General features: G+C 40.7%; 1 protein-coding gene across 5 annotated transcripts in view; it reads left to right on the forward strand.

The window, feature by feature from the left end:
- Nucleotides 1-15,847, forward strand: part of CDC14A (cell division cycle 14A) — a 163,545-nt gene extending 147,698 nt beyond the window's left edge. For all 5 annotated transcript variants that reach the window (XM_072834702.1, XM_072834703.1, XM_072834701.1 and 2 more), the window contains 4 exons: nt 9,996-10,114; nt 11,900-11,947; nt 14,487-14,609; nt 15,315-15,847. In XM_072834702.1, coding sequence (XP_072690803.1) covers nt 9,996-10,114; nt 11,900-11,947; nt 14,487-14,609; nt 15,315-15,765 — 741 coding nt within the window. In that variant the 3' untranslated portion in view covers nt 15,766-15,847. The remainder of the gene's footprint in view (nt 1-9,995; nt 10,115-11,899; nt 11,948-14,486; nt 14,610-15,314) is intronic.
- Nucleotides 15,848-18,828: the final 2,981 nt, after the last annotated feature.

An 18,828-nucleotide genomic window follows, 5' to 3' on the forward strand; every position in this document is an offset into this window, starting at 1 on the left:
GGAGTTAGAAGCAACCTGGAAATCATTTGTTCTACTTACCCTCTTGTGCAGATCAGAAGCTGAGGTCCCACCAAATCCCATGACTTGAGGGTCATGGTGTTTAGTGGTGGGACTGCCTTGAGACTGAGAGTCTTCCTCCTGGTTTAGTTCTTTCTACCACAGTATGCCTGAGGTGAAGCTAAGCATTTGGTTGTAGTTATATTTTTATAGCTCTGAAGGAGCAAAAAAAAAAAAAGCTGTTAAAAATATTTAAACAGTGGAGCGCCTGGGTAGCTCAGTTGGTTAAGTGTCCAACTCCTGGTTTTGGCTCGTCATGATCTAGGGGTCATGGGATCAAGCCCCATGTCGTGCTCCTTGCTCAGTGGGGAGTTTGCTTAAGATTCTCTTCCTCTCCCTTTACCCTCTCCCCCTCAAATAAATAATAAATCTTAAAAAAATATATTTAGGCAGCAAGTGTGGATTTACATTCTACTAGCCAGTGACCCGTTGGACCTGGATGAGGGTCTTATGCAAAATGCTGTGGTTCAAGTTTGGCCCTCAGGGAACCCCAAGTGGAAGGAATGCATCATAGCTATTTTAAGTCAACAAATGTCATATAGAACCAGTTATGTTCACCAAGGAACATAACCAGAGTGCTTGGCAATCAGAAGAATGGGCTTCCTTCAACAACACAGGATGGAGACTGCCAGGAGAACCAATTTTTCAACCCTGTGGTCTCCAGGAAGCCACTGATGAAGTGGCTATGTTTACTTGTATGAATCATCTGTCCTGACAAAATGTAAATGTTAGCCAAGGTCATGTTGATGTTCAGAGCCTTTGTTGATATTTTCTTGTCTCTGTGTTGTAGTCTGTCCTATTCAAAGCAAACAAAAGGACCTGAACTGGCATTTTAATGTTATAATATAGCTAAGCAAGAATACTTTTCTTGCTCTGGTCAGCATTTCCTTCTCAGGTTTTGTTAAAGTAAATAGAGCTTTGCATGATGACCTCTGAAAAGAGACACATACAATTTATCCATCTATCTGGGAAACATAATTTATCTTGTAGGAATATAATGTTTTCTATATCATAATCCATATTAAACTAACATCTGGTGGAGCATTTTGTTCTCATACTTTTTTAGATCTCAGTTTGTTGAACTTAAGAATAATTAACATTTATTTATCACTGAAAGGGTGAAGAATGAAATATGAAATTTAAAATAAGTTTTATATATGAGTGTGTATTCAGGTATTGGGCTATTTCTCTGTTTCTTATTCCCTGTACCTCTAAATTAATTATTTTAGCTCTAGCCATTCAGAAGTGGTATTATTTTTGAAGTCAGAGCACAGAAATGAAAATAATTCAGAAATGCCACAGAATGATGGTGTGGTTAAGATTTCAGACAGTGATATGCATATACGTTTTGAATCACTTTGCAGTTAGGTGATGTCTTGTGTAAATAACACTTTAAAGTGCTTTCCTTGCCATGCTTATGGTCCTGGCTCCAGAACATTGCATGAATATGAGGAGTTAGTTTACTCAGAAGTGAATGTTATAGAGTTGGTGATATCTTTGTCGTTCTTGTGAATTCCAAGTGGGAAAATAAGTTGAGAATGCTGCAAGGATTTTAAGTTTCAAGTTCCATACCAATGTTCGAGATAGAAACCCATGGAAATTCTGGATTTATTTAGTTTGTACATAAACAAAGTACAAAAAGGCACTATTCTTCTAGAAGTTGCTTCTTTTTTTCCTTTTTAAAAGTAATGTCAGATTGAAAATGAGATACTAAATTATTTTTCTGATTTCTAGGCCTACAGGGATTTTTTCTGTGGTTGGTTATTATTAGGGAGCTCTGTGATTACCTGATTGGGAAGGTTTGAATATACAGTTTTTCAGTGCTCAAGAGGCAGGTGAATAGGCAAAAAGATCAACCAGAATGATTCAGGCCACAGTAAGGGGACTAGGCTGCAGCTGTGATGAATTCTCTTCGCCTACTTCGAGTTATGAGAAATCTTTTAAAAATAGAGGCTTTACCTTGACTGAACCTGGTCCTCAGTGTAGGGCTAGGGATTATGAAATACACATGGCCCATCCCGTGGGTCTGGCAAAGGTTCCCGGCTTGGTGCTTCTGCCTTGCACTGTACTTTTCTTCCTTTTTTCTTCCCTGCCTGGCAATAGACACTGTGGAGATTGAGGCTTCCGTCTGCCCTCTTTGTGAGCCTGTTCCCAGCCCAAGGGCCTTGGTAAATATTGCTTGAAAGAATGAAGAAGGCTTACAGTTTCTTAGAAAACAAACAAGAGTACATGAAATTGGTAATAATCCAAGCCATCCAAGGGTAATCTGTGCTCACATACAAAGTAGTACCAGCAGTACGTGCTCATTTAGACATGCCAGAGCCTAAGGGTCCATCGTGCACTGAGGTCATAAAGAATTTTAAGAAGATGGAATTGAAAACACTTTAAGGGGCAGATCAGTAAGGAGTGAAGTGAGGAGCTTAGAATGTAACAACCACCTAAATAGCACTTACTATGTGCCAGGCTCTGTTCTAGGCACTTTACATGGATGAACTCTTAATTCCTATAATAGTTGTGTGAAATAGGCACTGTAACTAGGTCCTTTTGAACAGATGACATTAACTGAGGTAGAGAAAGTTGAACTGTCTGCCCAAGATCACAAAGTATGCAGTGGAGCTAACATTTAAACACAGACACTCTGGCTGAGGCTGTACTCAGCCACTCACCTTGAGGCCTCTCTCCATGAGGTCCTGAGTGTGGCTTTAGCATATTACATCAGTAATTTTGAACATAACCGTAGCCAGCCTGTCCTAATAATTTCTCCTGGCATTGTGATTGTTCTTAACTTTTCCTGCTCCGAGGTCATAATCCAAAATTAGCACACTAATCAATCAGATGCTCTTGACTTGGAGATGTTAATTAGGTGCAGGTGCTGCTCTTGTTCAGCCAAGTTCACATAATTGACATCTGGTAAATAAGAATGTAGTGTTTTATTTATTTTTAAAGACTTTATTTTTAAGCAATCTCCACACCCAACGTGGGGTTTGAACCCACAACCCAGAGATCAAGAGTCACACACTCCACCAACTGAGCCAGCTAGGTGCCCCAAGAATGTAGTGTTTTAATTACATTATTGAGATACTGTGATTTATAAAATCCTTTGCTCTTTTACATCAAACGCTCATTACAGGGTACATCTTAGAAAAAAATCCATTAAGTGAAAAATTAAGACCTTACTTTCAAAGCACTGTTCTTTCCACTCTTAGGACCACTATGGCATTTCAGTTCCAGTCTGAATGCCACAGGGATCCAGGAGAAGCTCTTGGACAGGAGAGTGACAGTACACCACAGAGCCACGGGGAGACTGCTCTGGCTGTGAGGTGGAAGGGGTGTTGGGGTCTGTGTGTGGCTAGGGATGAAAGGCCGGGTGATAGGGGAGTGGTCCCAGATGATAAAGGTCTCAACCAGTGGCAGCGAGGAAGGTGAGAAGACAGATTAGGGGGCTCTGATAAACCCAAACTTTTTATAATCAGAAGCAACTTATGAAGATGACATCTTTGCATTTCCCCAGCTTTTACATCTTAACAATTTCAACATCTGAGAGCTGAAAGAATTTTGGAGATGACCCAGCCACCTTTCCTAGGCAAATCACTTAAACCTGCTAAAAATCCATTATCCTCTTTCTCTTCCAGTCCTTTCACTTCTATTTTTACTCATTTCTATTTCAAACTCTCTTTTTATGTCATTTTTCTGTTTTAACTCTTCCGTCTTTTTTCCCTAGTGTGCTATATTTTATCTAATAGATTTTTTTCCTTAATGGCACACACCACGGCCTCCCCGGTAGCTTACTCTGTCACCATTTAATTAATGTGTTGGTCAGTGATTACTTTATCCAACTGAAACCTATGAATGTGTTTTATTTTCATTTTCATCTTGTCTATATTTAGAGAACAACTGATGGCATAAAATAAATCTTTATACTTTGCACTATTATTTGTTCTTTAGCTAGATCATCATCTGTAAATAAGTACATTTTTCAAAATGATCCTTCTTTATGTATTTTAGTTTACTCTCATTTTCCTGCCTTTATATAGGGCAGACTGGTATCCAAAAGAAAGAGCTGGTGCTCAGACCCTCCAGAGTCAATGGGGAGTGACCCTTCTCCTTGAGCAACAATATGAGGGTCTTCCCTGGACTAGGCTTCCTCACTTTGGTCAGCAGCAACCATGTGACTTTGTTTCTTTTCAGCAGAGTCTAGGGGATCTAAGTAGCTCAGGGCCAGGGAGAGTCTGCACTAGGGCTCTATGGGGAGAGGGTCTGGAGCCCAAGAGCACAACTGAGGCTCAGGTTAGGTTCTCTGCATTCATCAGTTGTGACTATTCATAGTTATTATAAGGAATGAATTTGGTAGAAAGAATGAGACTTACCAGCATCTGCTGAGAAAAACCTTCAGATTGCCCCAGGTCCACCAATTCTTGGGATTGATTTATGCCTCATGATAAAAGGAACTGTGTTTTCTAGTATATTTTCCCCTCACAGGTGTTTGTGTTCTAGGTGCTCTGATAGATACAGAGCTTAGTTATGTTCATGTCCTTGTGGCCTACTCAGGATTCTAGAAAGCCAGAGTCCTCTTTCTTACAGCTTTCTAGTTTCTTAATTCTGTAATTTAATTTAAATGTGTTTTGAACAACATTAACTTTTTGTTAAGAGTTTGAAGGCTTTTAAACACTTGCTGAGAATTTTATGGCTTATATGCTTTGCAACTCCTTAGTCCTAAAAATGCCTGAAGCTTTGTACAGTAGCCACAGAAATAAAATAGGGATGATACGGTGAGATAAAAAGTAATATGATTTGTATTTCAGCAGAGTTCTTCAGACCTGTACTGCATGTCTGGGTCTCTTCCCCTCCCTCTTGCTTCCCCCGTCCCCAGGTCGGGGTGGGGGTGGGGGGAACAACACACACGTTTTTCTCATGCCCTAATCCAGTCTGTCACCTCTCACCAGAACCCTGCAGGAGCCACTTACCTCCATCCCCCTCCTTCCCGCCCCCCTGCAGACTTCACCTTCTTCAGTTCATTCTCCTCACAGTCATCCTCTAGGAGGAAATGTTTGCAACATATTCAAATTAGGGTTTTTTTTTTTTTTTAATGTAAAGAACTCTTAAAAATCAGTGTGAAATGCCACATACACAAGTAAAACAAAATGGGAATCCTCATGGCTGGTAAACATTAAAAACATTTTACTTCCCTAGAAATGAAAGAAACACAAATTTAAATGACAAGATGCTATTTCTGCCTCTCAAATTGTGTGAGATTAAAGAATGTATGCAGTATTAGCAAGGATTTGGAGAATAAAAACCCCTAAAGATTGCCAGTTGGAATGTCAAATGGAGGGCAATTTGATGATACATGGCAAAAGACTTTACAATGTATTTAGCAATTCCACTTCTATGAATCTATCTTAAGGCAATAAAAGAACAGTGTTTAAAAGCCGTATGTATAAAGGAGGGTGTTTGTTGGAGCTGTTTATAGTGATGAAAGATAGAAAACTGCCTGAACCAGGGTGAAATCAATAAAATTTGGTATATCTTAGATGACGGAATTTTATGGAATTTTATTTATAGAATAATATGGCAGAGGTTTTTTTTTTGGTTTTGCTCTTTAAAATTTATCCTGAAATACTTCTGGCAGTTTATCTTTTAGGCGAAAAAGTAAATTACAGAGCAGCATATATGTAACTCAACCTCTTTTTGTAGGAGGAAGTATGTTGGGAGATGGTATGTATAGCACAGGGAAAAATCTGGAAGACTATATGCCAGAGTGCTAATGTGTTTTGCTTCTGATGGTAAATATGTAGGTGACTTTAATATTTTTTTCACTCTCATCTGTATTTTATCATAAACACATATCATAGGGTAAAATAATATTATATATATTTTTCTTTAGAAGAGACATGATTTCCTTCTCCAGAGATTGAGAGCTGGGAGTTTATATGCAATGGTTTCTTTTTCTTTGAGAGCTAGGGTATTTAAGTAAACTCCTTAAGAAAAGGAGCTAAAGTAGAAAATATATTGAATCTGGCTCGTTAGGTGCATGGCTGTCTGTTGCAGTGTTTTTGTTGTTTTCTACATTTGAAATTATTTAAAAAAAGATTTCACCTTTAAGATACATAATAAAGTGGGAGAGAAAACACATGTGACATAACTATAATGTAAAACACTTAATTTTTTTTGGTTAACTGTGCATCTTTTTAAATTAGTGTTTATTTTTTCAAGTAATATGTGACCTCACTTTTAGGTGTTAAAAAGTACTGAATTCTAATAAAAAATATCCGTTCCCTCTCCCACCTTTCTGTACTCCTACCCCCACTCCTACACCAACTCCCAAAACAGCGATCCTCTAAGCAAATTACATCAGCATTTTCACTACCATATTCTAAACACATATGTCTTGCTTATAATGCTATTTAAAATAATTTGAGTTTTGGACACTTTTTGATTGCCTCCTGGTTGTGGTAGACAGAATTTTAGAACAGTATTATTCCCACTCCACTGTTCTTCCCAATATGGCTATATCATCATTTTTGGTTGAACCCAATAATATGGGGATGCCTGGGTGGCTCAGCGGTTGAGCATCTGCCTTCAGCTCAGGGCATAATCCCAGAGTGTCAGGATCGAGTCCCATATCGGGCTCCCGGCATGGAGCCTGCTTCTCCCTCTGCCTGTGTCTTTGCCTCTTTCTTTCTCTATGCCTTTCATGAGTGAATAAATAAAATCTTTAAAAAACCACTATAATATGTAAATTATTACCATGTAAGGATTGTTCACTCCTGAGCTTGGTGTAGTGAGTTAGGGACAAACAGGGCTAGGGAGGACGAGGTAGAGGGCCACGGAAGCAGGCTCACAAAAATCCCAAAAATGCTGAGGTGTAAGGAAACCAGAGATAAAGGACAAGCCAGACCACCCTGCCCTAGGTGTGGGTGGGAGGGTGTCTTTTTTATGACCATCATCTGTGACCACCAAAGAATAACCAGACCCCAAAGAAGAAGTAAGCCATTAAAGATGTTATCACTAGTCCTTACTCAATGGTGATATCAGTAAATAATGTTAAAAGGATTTAGGTTCCTTGATTAGGTTCTCAATAAAAGACCAACTGGACAAGCCCTCAGTGGCAACCCTGCCGGGACCCCTCTCACTCCTGAGTGCTTTCTCTGTATCTTTACTTAATAAATTTCTATCCCTTTACTCACTCTCCTGTGTCCACGAGATTCATCCTTCTGACTCCATGAGACAAGAACCAAGCTCTCCTGTATCAGTAGAATACTCTGTTTTCTTTGTTGAACCTTTCTTTGTTTTTCCCAGAGTTAGTTACCTATTTTTTTTTAGTGCTTCCTATTTTTTTTTTTTTTATTGAAGTACAGTTGACACGATGTTACATGAGTTCAGATGTAAGTTAATTGTCTTTTTATTTGCATAGTTTCTGTGTACTTGGGAAAAAACAAGGCTACTCCCTCCCCCTGCCAAAATTGTGCCAAGCTAATTTAAAATTTTGTAAAAATCTTTTTATTGGGCAGCCTGGGTGGCTCAGCGGTTTAGTGCTGTCTTCGGCTCAGGGTGTGATCCTGGAGACCCAGGATTGAGTCCCACGTTGGGCTCCCTGCGTGGAGCCTGCTTCTCCTTCTGCCTGTGTCTCTGAGTCTCTCTCTCTCTCTCTCTCTCTCTCTCTCTCTCAACTCTCTCTCTCTGTGTCTCTCATGAATGAATTTAATTTATGATTTTATTTATTCATTCATGAGAGACAGAGAAGCAGAGGCAGAGGGAGAAGTGGGCTCCCTACAGAAACCCGATCCCAGGACCCGGGATCATGACCTGAGCTGAAGGCAGACACTTAACCAACTGAGCTACCTAGGCACCCACATTTTTTTCAGTCTTAACACAGCAAAAAAGTTTTACCAAGTTCATTCTTTTTCCGAAGACACTTCTCCTTCCTACCCTGGACTAGTTTTCTCTAGCTGTACTATACACTTGTGACCTGAGGCCTTCTTTTCATACTTTTCAATTGGATTCCTAATTTTCCTGGATTTCCTGTTGTCTTAACTATTCCCTGATGTACATACATCCTGTAAGTTTTCTCAGAAAGATTGTGTGGAAGGTGAAATTTTGTAAATTTGTTCTATCTTTAACATTAGAGTGATAGGTTGAATTTTGGAATGCCAGGTGAAGACTCGCTTTTCCTTAGAATTTTGAAGGTGTTTCAGACTTGGGAACATAACTCTGATCCTCCTGGTTGGAAGGACAGACAAGCTTTCTTGGCTTTCCCACAAAGGTGCCCAATAGACAATGAACCCGACTGATGAAGGTGAAGATCCTGTCAGGTCCTTCCAGAAGCCAGTCCAATGAAGGTTTAATATATTTCTGGACCCCACTCATATTCTAGAGACTGGCTGTGTGCTCGTCCTTCTGTTAGGTACAAGTAACTGGTCACAACACCCATGTTGATTACTGGGTGAAGCTAAGCCCACCTCCTCAGGTGTACCATCCCACACACAAACCTACGCTTCAGGCCTGCCTTATTTCTATTTCTGTAGGCTTCCTTGGGTGGTAATGGATTCCTGCAACTGGGGTTGTATGGACAGAGATGAATGATATAACTGATTCCTGGAGACTTTATAGATGGGCAACTTAAGACTTTAAGAGAAAGTCTGACTTTAAGGTTCCATGATCCTGTAACTGTTGAACCGATGGTATTCTTTGCCAGGATGACCCTTCCTGTGATCTAGGACCATTTCACTCTATACTCATTCTTTAAGACTCAGTTAAAGGATTAAAGCTTCCTCTAGGAAGCTTTCATCTGCATTTCCTCTTTCCCACTGGCTATGTGCTTTGTATTTCTATTTTCTTTTTTACACTCGGAGTTATAGTAATAAGGTATGGTCTTTTTACCCAGGATGTGCCTACTGATCCCAGGTATATCGATGCAACCCAACCTAGGTGGCAGGGAGCAAAGAAGTGTTTTGAGCCAAGAATGGCTATCAGATATGACTAGACTGTGACTGAGGGAAGTATATTATCATACATCCTTCATCAAATAAGAGTTCTGTCTTTAAAGAGGGGAGGAGACTTTTATGGCTGCAAAGAATCTTAGCAAATTCAAGGCATAAGAAATATTCAGGGGAGGAAATGGCAAAATAAAATCTTTGCTGGTGCAGTGTTAGTGTGCTGTGGCATATATTTTAGAAAGAATGTTGTATGTGGGGTCAAGAAATCTGCTTTCAGAATCATAGCTATCAGAAAGAGCTTAGGGGAGCTTGGGCAATATTCTTAACTTCTATGAGCACTTCTTTTTTTCCATCTTTATGGACAACAGTGTCCTCCCTGCCCTGAGTTATAAGAATTAAATGTGAACTGGCATGTGAAAAGACCTTGTGTGTTACTTCTGAAATAAGACTTATTTCAGAAGGAAATACACTTTCCCAATTAGTAAGCTTTAACTCCTGGAAAGGTCTTGAGTGCTTTTACTAGTGTTAATTGACCTTAGTAAGTTATCGTGTAGATATCCTAAATTGTTTTATCTTTCATTTTTGTAAACAGACAGAAAATTTGTAGTGATGGATCCTAGTAGTCCCTGGAAACATATTTGTAATGTATCTATTGAGACGGTCTGTATCTGAGCTATATTCCAAAGCATGATTTTTGTTTGCATAAGAGACTTTTTGGTTGGGGTCCATTGTAACAAAGTGCTCCTTTTACCCTTTACTACATCCATTCCCGTGCTTCTCTGACGTGGAATTTGACCCATATATTTAACTGATGAACAGTTGAACGTTCTTTAGTGTATAGAATTATGTATTTAGTATTTAGAATTCGTAGTGCATTAAAGCTACTTAAGGTGATCTATGTTAAGTCAATCTATATGAAATATATAGTTTACAGTCTATTAAATCTATAGAAAGCAAAATTCTTCATAATAACTTTTCTATGAAACATGCATTTTTTTCCAGAATAACTTAGAAGAGGATGAAGATGTGGAAATGAAAAATAGTATAACCCAAGGAGACAAACTACGTGCCTTAAAAAGTCAGAGACAGCCGCCACGCTCCTCACCATCCTGTGCATTTAGGTAGATCCTTTTTAAACTTTTAAATTTACATCGTGCCTCCATTTGTGGATAGAATATTTAATTTCTCTTGAATATCACTCTACAAGTGCCATGTTTACCTCTTATTTTTTGGTTTATTACTATTTTGTGTTGTTTATTATTTTGTCACTATAGGGAGCAGCTAAATTCTAGAAGCTTACAGAAAGCATCTCCTATAATCTCAGTCTCTGAATGCCACCTTAAACTGCTATGCGGTTAGGTATCTCTGGGACTGTGCTCAAAATTCCTTTTGGAATTGTATTCTTCCCCCATGAGTGGGTGTCCTATCTTGTGGCAAATCCTCACATGTGTGCTAAGGCTTTTGTTTTGAATCTAGAGTGTGCAGAAAAGTATTGAATGCCAAGCTTGAGTATATCCTAACTCCTTAGATTTATGTTCTATATTTGAGAATTGAATAAACAATTCTTACCTGTGTCTGTAAAGTTATAACCATCCCAAGCTTGAAGTCTAAAATTACTAATCAGAATCAATTGATGGAACCTAACTTGTGATCACAACATTTAGAACCTGCTAATGGTTCAGATGAGTTAGAAAGTCTTCAGGATCAACGTAGGTGCAACAATCTGTGAATATTTTCCAGATTCTTTACTGTGATGTATGGGATGACAAGTTCACAAATGATTATAATGGGAAATGGCTACTTTTCTTTGCCTTTTAAGTGAGAGACATGCACAGTAAGAGGGGTGTTTTGCCAGCATGATACATGTCAAACAGATTCACAGAGAGTTTAGTTTTCATGTGTTATTTAGGGGGATTATAACACAAGTCAGATTAGGTCTGAGCACATCGTTACCTATGCTTTGAGTATGGGTCCCTGGCCTGAGGAATGAAGGTTTATGTAGCTCCAATTCACAGTGGTAGTAACATGAGAAGATGGGATAGCAGGTCTGGTGCTTGGTAGTAACCACCAACTACCAAAATTGAAGAGGCATATCATTCACTGAGCAGCTACTATGGTCAGGAGCCTTGTTAGGTGCTTAGTTTGGATATGATGATTAATGGAATTAACACAAAAAGTGTGCATCTTTACCCATGTTTGGGTTGGTTGCTTGAGGTTAGAGAGGTTAAATCTCTCCCCAGGGGGATGAGTTAGAACAGAGCTGATACAACCAGTGCTATTCAGTCTGTGCTCTGCTTACTGTGGATATCCTCTAATAACTCAGTGGAAGATTCTTCAAGATTTCTAATCTTTTATTCACTATTGTTTCCCTTGAAACTCTTAAGAAATGGCTTTATATTGCTTAAAATTAATTTCAAACAGATTTATATATGATTCTTAAGAAATCATAAGGGGCAGGAGGAATAAGTTGGCATATATTTTGCACATAAATAGGCAAAAAAAGTGAGAGAATCTCCATTACACATTTTAGAAGGCTATTCCAATATGATTTTTGTGGGTTTTTTTTTAATGCTTAGAAATATTCTCATATTTTGGAATTCAGTTTCCCCTAATGGCATCATGGTATCATCATCAAACATTTTTTGACCCTGAGTGGATGTAGCACCACCTTCTGATTTAAAGCAATTTGCTGTAAATGAAATTCAAGATGAAACAAAATGACTAACATGGGTTTCTTGTTGGTTCTAGGATTTATTTTAGAAACTAAATGAGTACTAATACGCATTTGGGAGGGTTCTCTCTTTTGCCAATTTAATATTTTTACTGATTCCGTAAGAGCCACTTTTGGTCTTTGCTTAAATGTGTGAACCTGGTGATGCCTGAGCATTTGTCTTTGATTTCCTTAGGTTGGATGATATGAAAGGGCACCCAAGAGCAGTGTCCCAGCCTTTCAGGTACTGTTAATGTGGTGAATTTCCAGTAGCTAGTAAATAAATGCTACCCTTTAGATATATTTCCCAACCTTTACTAGTGAAGACAAATTGCACATAACTTTTCCCTTTTAAAAAGTCCCTTCCTTTCTGTTTGTCTGCTTGTTTTTTGTCTGCTTGTTTTTGTCTGTCTGTCTGCTTGTTACAATGCACTGTATTTTTTTAAATTTAAATTCAGTTTGCCACCATATAGTATAATACCCAGTGCTCATCCAAAACACTGTATTTTTAATGCTCACCATGAAGGGGATTTTTGTGTTCTTGAGGCACCCATAGATTTGGCTGCAGTAGGGATGTCAATGTAGTCTGTGCTTTCAGCATGGTGCAGGGTCTCTAAGCAACTTGCCCTGCAACATGTCTTTCAATCCAGTGACAGATTTTGCTTTGAGTTTTTAACATTTCTGTTAGTCCTCTTTTCCCCTAGGTTTACATGTACTTCTTCTTTACTTTTGAGTTTTATTTCCTTCCCCCCCCCCACATCCTCCATTTGAAGAGGAAACATTTGAAGAGGAAAAATGTCCCCCACATAGTCCCAGGGTGGTTTCAAGGTACCAGTGGTACCAGAGTGCATTGTAGGGCTTGGTGAGAGCCTTGGACATGTTTGCCAAGACTGTTGATGAGAGGGAGGCAGCCCGGGTGGTTCAGTGGTTTAGCACTGCCTTCAACCCAGGGCCTGATCCTGGACACCTGGGATCGAATCCCATGTCGGGCTCCCTGCGTGGAGCCTGCTTCTTCCTCTGCCTGTGTCTCTGCCTCTCTCTCTCTCTTTGTGTGTCTATCATGAATAAATAAATTTCAAAAAAATCTTTAAAAATAAAAAGACTGTTGATGAGATAAAGGTGAAAAGCTGATTCACCCCTCACCTCTGGTTCTCATTCAGCCCAAGAATCTAGGGTTGTTTGGTATGGGTGGTTTTGACAGAACTCCAGAAACTTGCTGTTTCCTTGTACTATTTTTCCCATTCTTGTTTTAGAGGTAAACCATGTATTTAAGATGTTGTTTGGGGGGAGGAAGGTGAAGGAAAAAGTCTACAGGTAAATAAGCTTTTCTAGAGCAGATAGGAAAACAAGGTCCATGCACCTGGGTGGTTCAGTCGGTTAAGCAGCTGCCTTCAGCTCAGGTCATGATCTGGGGGTCCCGGGATCAAGTCCTGCATCGGGTTCCCTACTCAGCAGGGAGTCTTCTTCTCCCTCTCCCTATGCCCCTTCCCCCACTCATGCTTTCTCTCTTTCTTTATCTCTCAAATAAATAAAATCTTTTTTTAAAAAGGGGGAAAAGAAAGAAAACAAGGTCCTAGTACATTAAATGGTTTGTTCAAGTTAAAATAGGTTTGATATTAAAAGCATGCCTGGGCCCTGGCTGTCCAGATTTGAGTCAGTTTTCTCTGTCCACTCAGCAGACATTTATTGAACATCCTGTCTGAGTCTGGCACTGGACTAACCATCAGGAATTGAAATGAGAGATAGTTCTTTGCCCCCAGTGGAGCTTATATCAAGGGAAATAGACAAATACCAGACAATGAAATATGATGCGTAAGGACTATGAGAATGTGTGATAGAACAGGATGCTTACCCTGCCTGGGAATTCAGTAAAGGCTTGCTGTATAGGGGACCAGCTGGTTGGATCATCAAAGGATAAACAATAGGAATGAGGCAGATGGAGGTGGAAGAGAAGTAGAGAGAGAAGATGCCCTGGCAGGAAAAACGGCATATGCAAGCTGGACATAGGTGTGAACGCAGTCCATTCAAGGAATTCAGAACATTTCATGTAGAGGTGTCTAGTGGGAAGGCATGGATAGAAAGGACCTGCTCACAAAGGCGAATGCCAGACTTTGGAGAGTTTCATAAATAAAGCCAAGGAACTTAGGCTTTCTGGGCACTGAGGAAAGATTAAATGGATTAAACAGTGGAGCGACATAATTAAATATTTTAGATTCCAGCAGAGACTATTCAGAATTTGAATATTAAGGAATAAGATGAAAAGATGTTGCTAGTAATCAAGAGTAGGGAGTAGTGATGGCCTCACCCAGGGCAGTTTCAGAGTGGGAAGAAGAGGACAGATTTAAAATATAAAGAAGTGGAATCTTAGGTCTTGCAAAGAATGAATGATGCCATCAAGAAGGGAAGTGACCGAGCATGGCAAGATCATGGTTAAGACAGGACTCTGGAGCCTGGATTTGAATCCCAGCTCTGTCACCAGCTCCCTGAGTGACTTTGGATGGGGAGTTTCCCCCTCGTGGCTTCATTTCATTACTTGCAAAGTGGGGATTGCAGTCCTAGCTACCTCATAGGGTTGCTGTGAGGATGAGCTGAATGACCATCGATGAGGTTCTTAGAAGAGCGTCTGGTACCGAGCAAGTGCTCTGTCAGTGTTGACCGCTGCTACCATCACTGTTATCATGACCTGCTATGATCTCTTTACTTAGTTCACCGTGTTAGCAGACTGCTGAATGTTAAGATGACAGAGCTTTCGTGTGACATTTTGCTCCTTTTTCTCCACAAAGAGTGACTTCGTCCCCTCAAGGATCTGTATCTACTTTGAAGACCTCAAAAGTGGCTTTGTCTCCTTCAGCAACGGCCAAGAGGATAAACAGAAGCTCTTTGTCCTCAGGTGCCAGTGTCAGAAGGTAATTTTTACCCTACTTCTCAGATACTGGGGCAGGGGGTGTAAAGGGCATCTGGAGCAGACGATGAGTTTGGCTGAAGTTTGTCAGAGGAGGGGGTTAGGGAGAGGAGGAGAAATCACAGAGGGCTCTGTGACCCTCTGGAGCTTTTGTTACTGTCTCACATTGTGGGGGGCAAGGTCGTGGAGGGAATGCTGTATGGCATCCCTTTCTATAGCAAAGGTCCAGCTTGCCTAACGTGATCAAGAAATTGGAGTTCCATGGCACACGCTGATGACAGGTGGTATTATCATTTCTCCTTGGATGCGTATGGGCAGAACTAAGATGGGTAAGGATGTTTGAATGAGTATGTGTAAGTTAAATCTTACACACAGGTCTACTTTTTACTCTCCCATTTTCATTTACTCTCTACCTCAGGGCACATAGAGCCCCCAGATGTTCTATCTCAGCATCTCTGGTCAGAGTGGTTAAGCTAGCTTCTTGGGTCTTAATTAACTGCTTAGAAGGGAGGTTAACATGTGTAACTCAAGGCCACATATTATATCACCAAGAGCGATAAAGAAACCATTCTGTCGCCATTTGCATTGATCAGATTGTCTGCATCCCATTCCCCTCATGTCCTAATTATGTGTTTTCGAAACATGAACTCTGCATGAGTATACATTGTTGTCTATGTCCCCCTCCCCCCAACCTGTGTTTTCCATTCAGCTTTTCCATAAACTCCCGGCTAGCCAGTTCTCTAGGGAACTTGAACGCTGCAACAGAGGAGCCAGAGAACAAAAAGGCCTCCTCGTCCTCTAAGACGGGTTTCATAGCCAGCCCGTTCACCAACCTCTTGAACGGCAGCTCCCAAACACCTGCCAGAAATTACCCTGAGCTCAACAACAACCAGTACAGCAGAAGCAACAGCAGCAGTGGGAGCTCCCTGAGCAGCCAGCCGAACCCCCAGAGCATCAAGACGGAGGAGCACCCCACCATCCTCCGACCCTCCTACACCGGCCTCTCTTCTTCCTCAGCGAGATTCCTGAGCCGTTCAATCCCCGTAAGTTCGCAGACACCACCTCTTGGTCCTCAGAACCCTGAACGCAACTTCTGTGCCTTGCCTTCCCAGCCAAGGCTGCCACCAAAGAAATTTAATAGCGCCAAGGAAGCCTTCTGAGCGATGCCTTCCCTCTGTGCTGTGAAACTGTCTATGCACGTACATTCTGCGGGCTCCTCTTCAAGTAAATGCCAAGTTTCAACTTGGGGGTTTCTTCCTTCCTTCTTTTCTCCTCCTCCTCCCACTCCTTTTTAGGTGATTTCTCTTCGAAGGGAAACAGCTTTCATTCCCTTCATCATGGACACTGTTGACTCCAGTTACTTTTCAGTTAAGTTTTCAAATCCCTTTGAATATCTGGTGCAAAGCCAGGAGCTGATTCATACGAGAGACAGTCTATGCTTGGTTGTTGTGGTGTGAGGAACCACCGCTCTTCCACTTCATACAGGATTGAACAAAATTTGGAGTATTTAAATGTGGAAGGTGCTGAATGAACAGGATCTTCTTAGAAGTAACCATTAGGCCCCTGGGTACGTCACCCCTGCAGGGAACTGCCCCAGAATTAACAAAATGGCAAACCGAAGGTGTTGATAAGGAAGGCTTCTAGGGCGGGGTCTGGGCTGGAGGGGCAGAGGAAGGCAGAGTATCAGGAAGATGTTTAGAATTAGCCATCACTCTTCTAGAGACAGGATGAAAGAGCGCAAAACACATTTTACCCTTGAGCTCAGTATTTAGTGTTGCCAAGCCCCACTTTTAAACAGAAATCCCTGTTAGGTAAAATCTGTTGGTTCACCCCCTGCTATGAATCACTTTAATCACATATTTTGATTGCCTCAAAGGGAACTGAGATCTCTGAGAATGTGAGTCTTGATGTGAGAGAACAGGGACAAAATAGGAAGGAGAAATCAATCTCATAGGTCAAAGAAACGTGAATTGGAGTGATTCCAGTCAGGGTGCAAGCCAGCTCCAGTGTCCTGGGAAGGCTGGGACCTGGGACTTCTTCATGCCTGATACTCTTCAAACATCTCAGCTGATGTCCAGGAAGAGTCTGATTTCTGCAGGGGAGAAAGGGGAGGAGAACTGCTGGTGGCAGTGTGCCTTTCTTGGGGAACAATAGCCCCATGGGAATAGTTAAGGAGACCCACTTTCCTTAGATGGTAGTTAGGGACCACCTCTTCTAATGGGAGGATGCAGTGCCTGTGTGTGCGCATGCCCCTGTGTGTGTGTTGCTAGGACTCATCACCATACCCATCCCTACCCCAGACTCTTTTCAAAGTTTTTTTTCCCCGCTCTTCTATCCACACAGTGTCCTTTCTGGCACATGTAGTTGGCCCTTGAGCAACGCAGATTTGAACCGCATGAGTCCACTTATACACTGATTTCTTTCAATAAATGCAGTACAGTGTGTTTCCTCTTCCAAATGATTTTCCAAATAATATTTCATTTTTTCTACTTTACTTTATTGTAAGAATACAGTATATAATACGTATAACATGTTAATTGACTGTTGATGTCCTTGCTAAGGCCACCAGTGGGCTATTAGTAGTTAAGTTTTGGGGGGAGTCAAAAGTTATATGCAGATTTTTAACTGCGTGGCCCCACGCAGTTAAATCTTATGGGCACCCCCAACCCATGCATTGTTCAAGGCTCACTTGTATAATTTTCCCCATAAGATTTTATTGCCCTTGATGTTTTTCAACATTATTTTAGATTCCTGTATAGATCAGGGCCCCAAGCAATGGCCAGTGAACTCCACCCCTTAGTGCCTCTGATCCCACTATATTATGGGTATAGGTGTATCAGTAAACTTAAATCTCAGTAACCAGGGGGTTAGATGGAAAATAATAGAATTTACCTTTTCATAACAAGGTTTAAAGTCCTGTGCTTCCTACCAGGAGTTGAATTGTCACATCGTGGGTCAGCCCATTTTTAGACCAGAGTATGAAATCTGTTCGTTTTCAAAAAAAGTGTTACACATATAGGTATATAGATAATTATATAAATATCTCGCTGATTTCATGGCTAAAGAGTTAGTATAATCTACACTTGCAGCTGAGTACCAGAGGTGTTAGGAACTTAATAGAGAATAACATTCTACTTTTTCTGGATCTCAGTTTTCCTCTTGGCTGGTTCAAATATGGGGGTATTCGTTAGGTGATTGTTGATCTCCCCATATTTATATAACTTAGTTTTTGGTGTCATTCCATATTTTGTTATTTGTCTTCAAATCTCCTCCTTCTCCTCATCCCTCTCCTGGCCTGAATGGAGTGATTTTCCAATAATTAAATTTAAAGTAATAGTCTATGTGGGCAGCTGCTGCTGTTCCCCTCTTCTGTCTCTTAAATTTGTCATCTTATTGTAAAGAGGAGCATTTATAAATAGAATTGCCAGCACGACAACATTTTCCTCCTTCTCACCCTCCCGGGAAGTAAGAAGTAGCAGGTCTCTTAGAGCTGACTCTCGCTCCTTTGTCTTTACCTAGAAAACCTCTGTGGGAAGGATGGCTCCCAAGTCCTGCCCCTGCTAGCTTGCTGGTAGAAAGTCTAAATTAAGATGGAGATTCCCATTTTATGTGGAAGAAAGCAGGAGGTGGGGAATTGTTTTCCTTGGTGGGTCCAATACAGCTTTTCTAACTGTGGGTCTCTGGTCTAAATAATGGTGGTGGTCTTTCCAGAGCTTCCTAAGATGTGAGGGGGAAGGCCCCTCAAGAACTAGGAATAAATCGCTCAACAGAAATGGTTTCAAATCCTTGGGTAGGAAATGAAGTCTGTGTGGCAATATCCTCCCAGCACCTTTAAGAAAGACCCAGAAACTCCTAGGGACTGAGGGTGACGTGTGTTTAGAGGGAGTCTAATATTTTAGAAGCTGCAATTAGCATCTCTTTTGAAAGCTGCAATTGCTCTCTCACTTTATGCAGCAGTTCAGCCCCCAGAAAAATGTAAAAATGATTTCCTTGTTCTGTCATTAAACGCTTTAACACAGAAAACAAGAGCAAATGTTAAGGAGTTCTTAGGGTTGTGACAGAATGCGGAGAAAGAATCAGATTTTATTTTTATTTATATGGCCACTTCTGTGAGTCTCGGGGTTTCTATTGCCCAGGCCAGCGCATAGGGTTTCATTTTTATTAACCCACTTATTGTTAGAAAAAAAAGTCAGTTTTCCCTCCCTGACATTCTAGAGGAGTTT

The sequence above is a fragment of the Canis lupus genome, chromosome 8 (assembly GCF_048164855.1).
Source record: "Canis lupus baileyi chromosome 8, mCanLup2.hap1, whole genome shotgun sequence".
Taxonomy (NCBI): domain Eukaryota; kingdom Metazoa; phylum Chordata; class Mammalia; order Carnivora; family Canidae; genus Canis; species Canis lupus.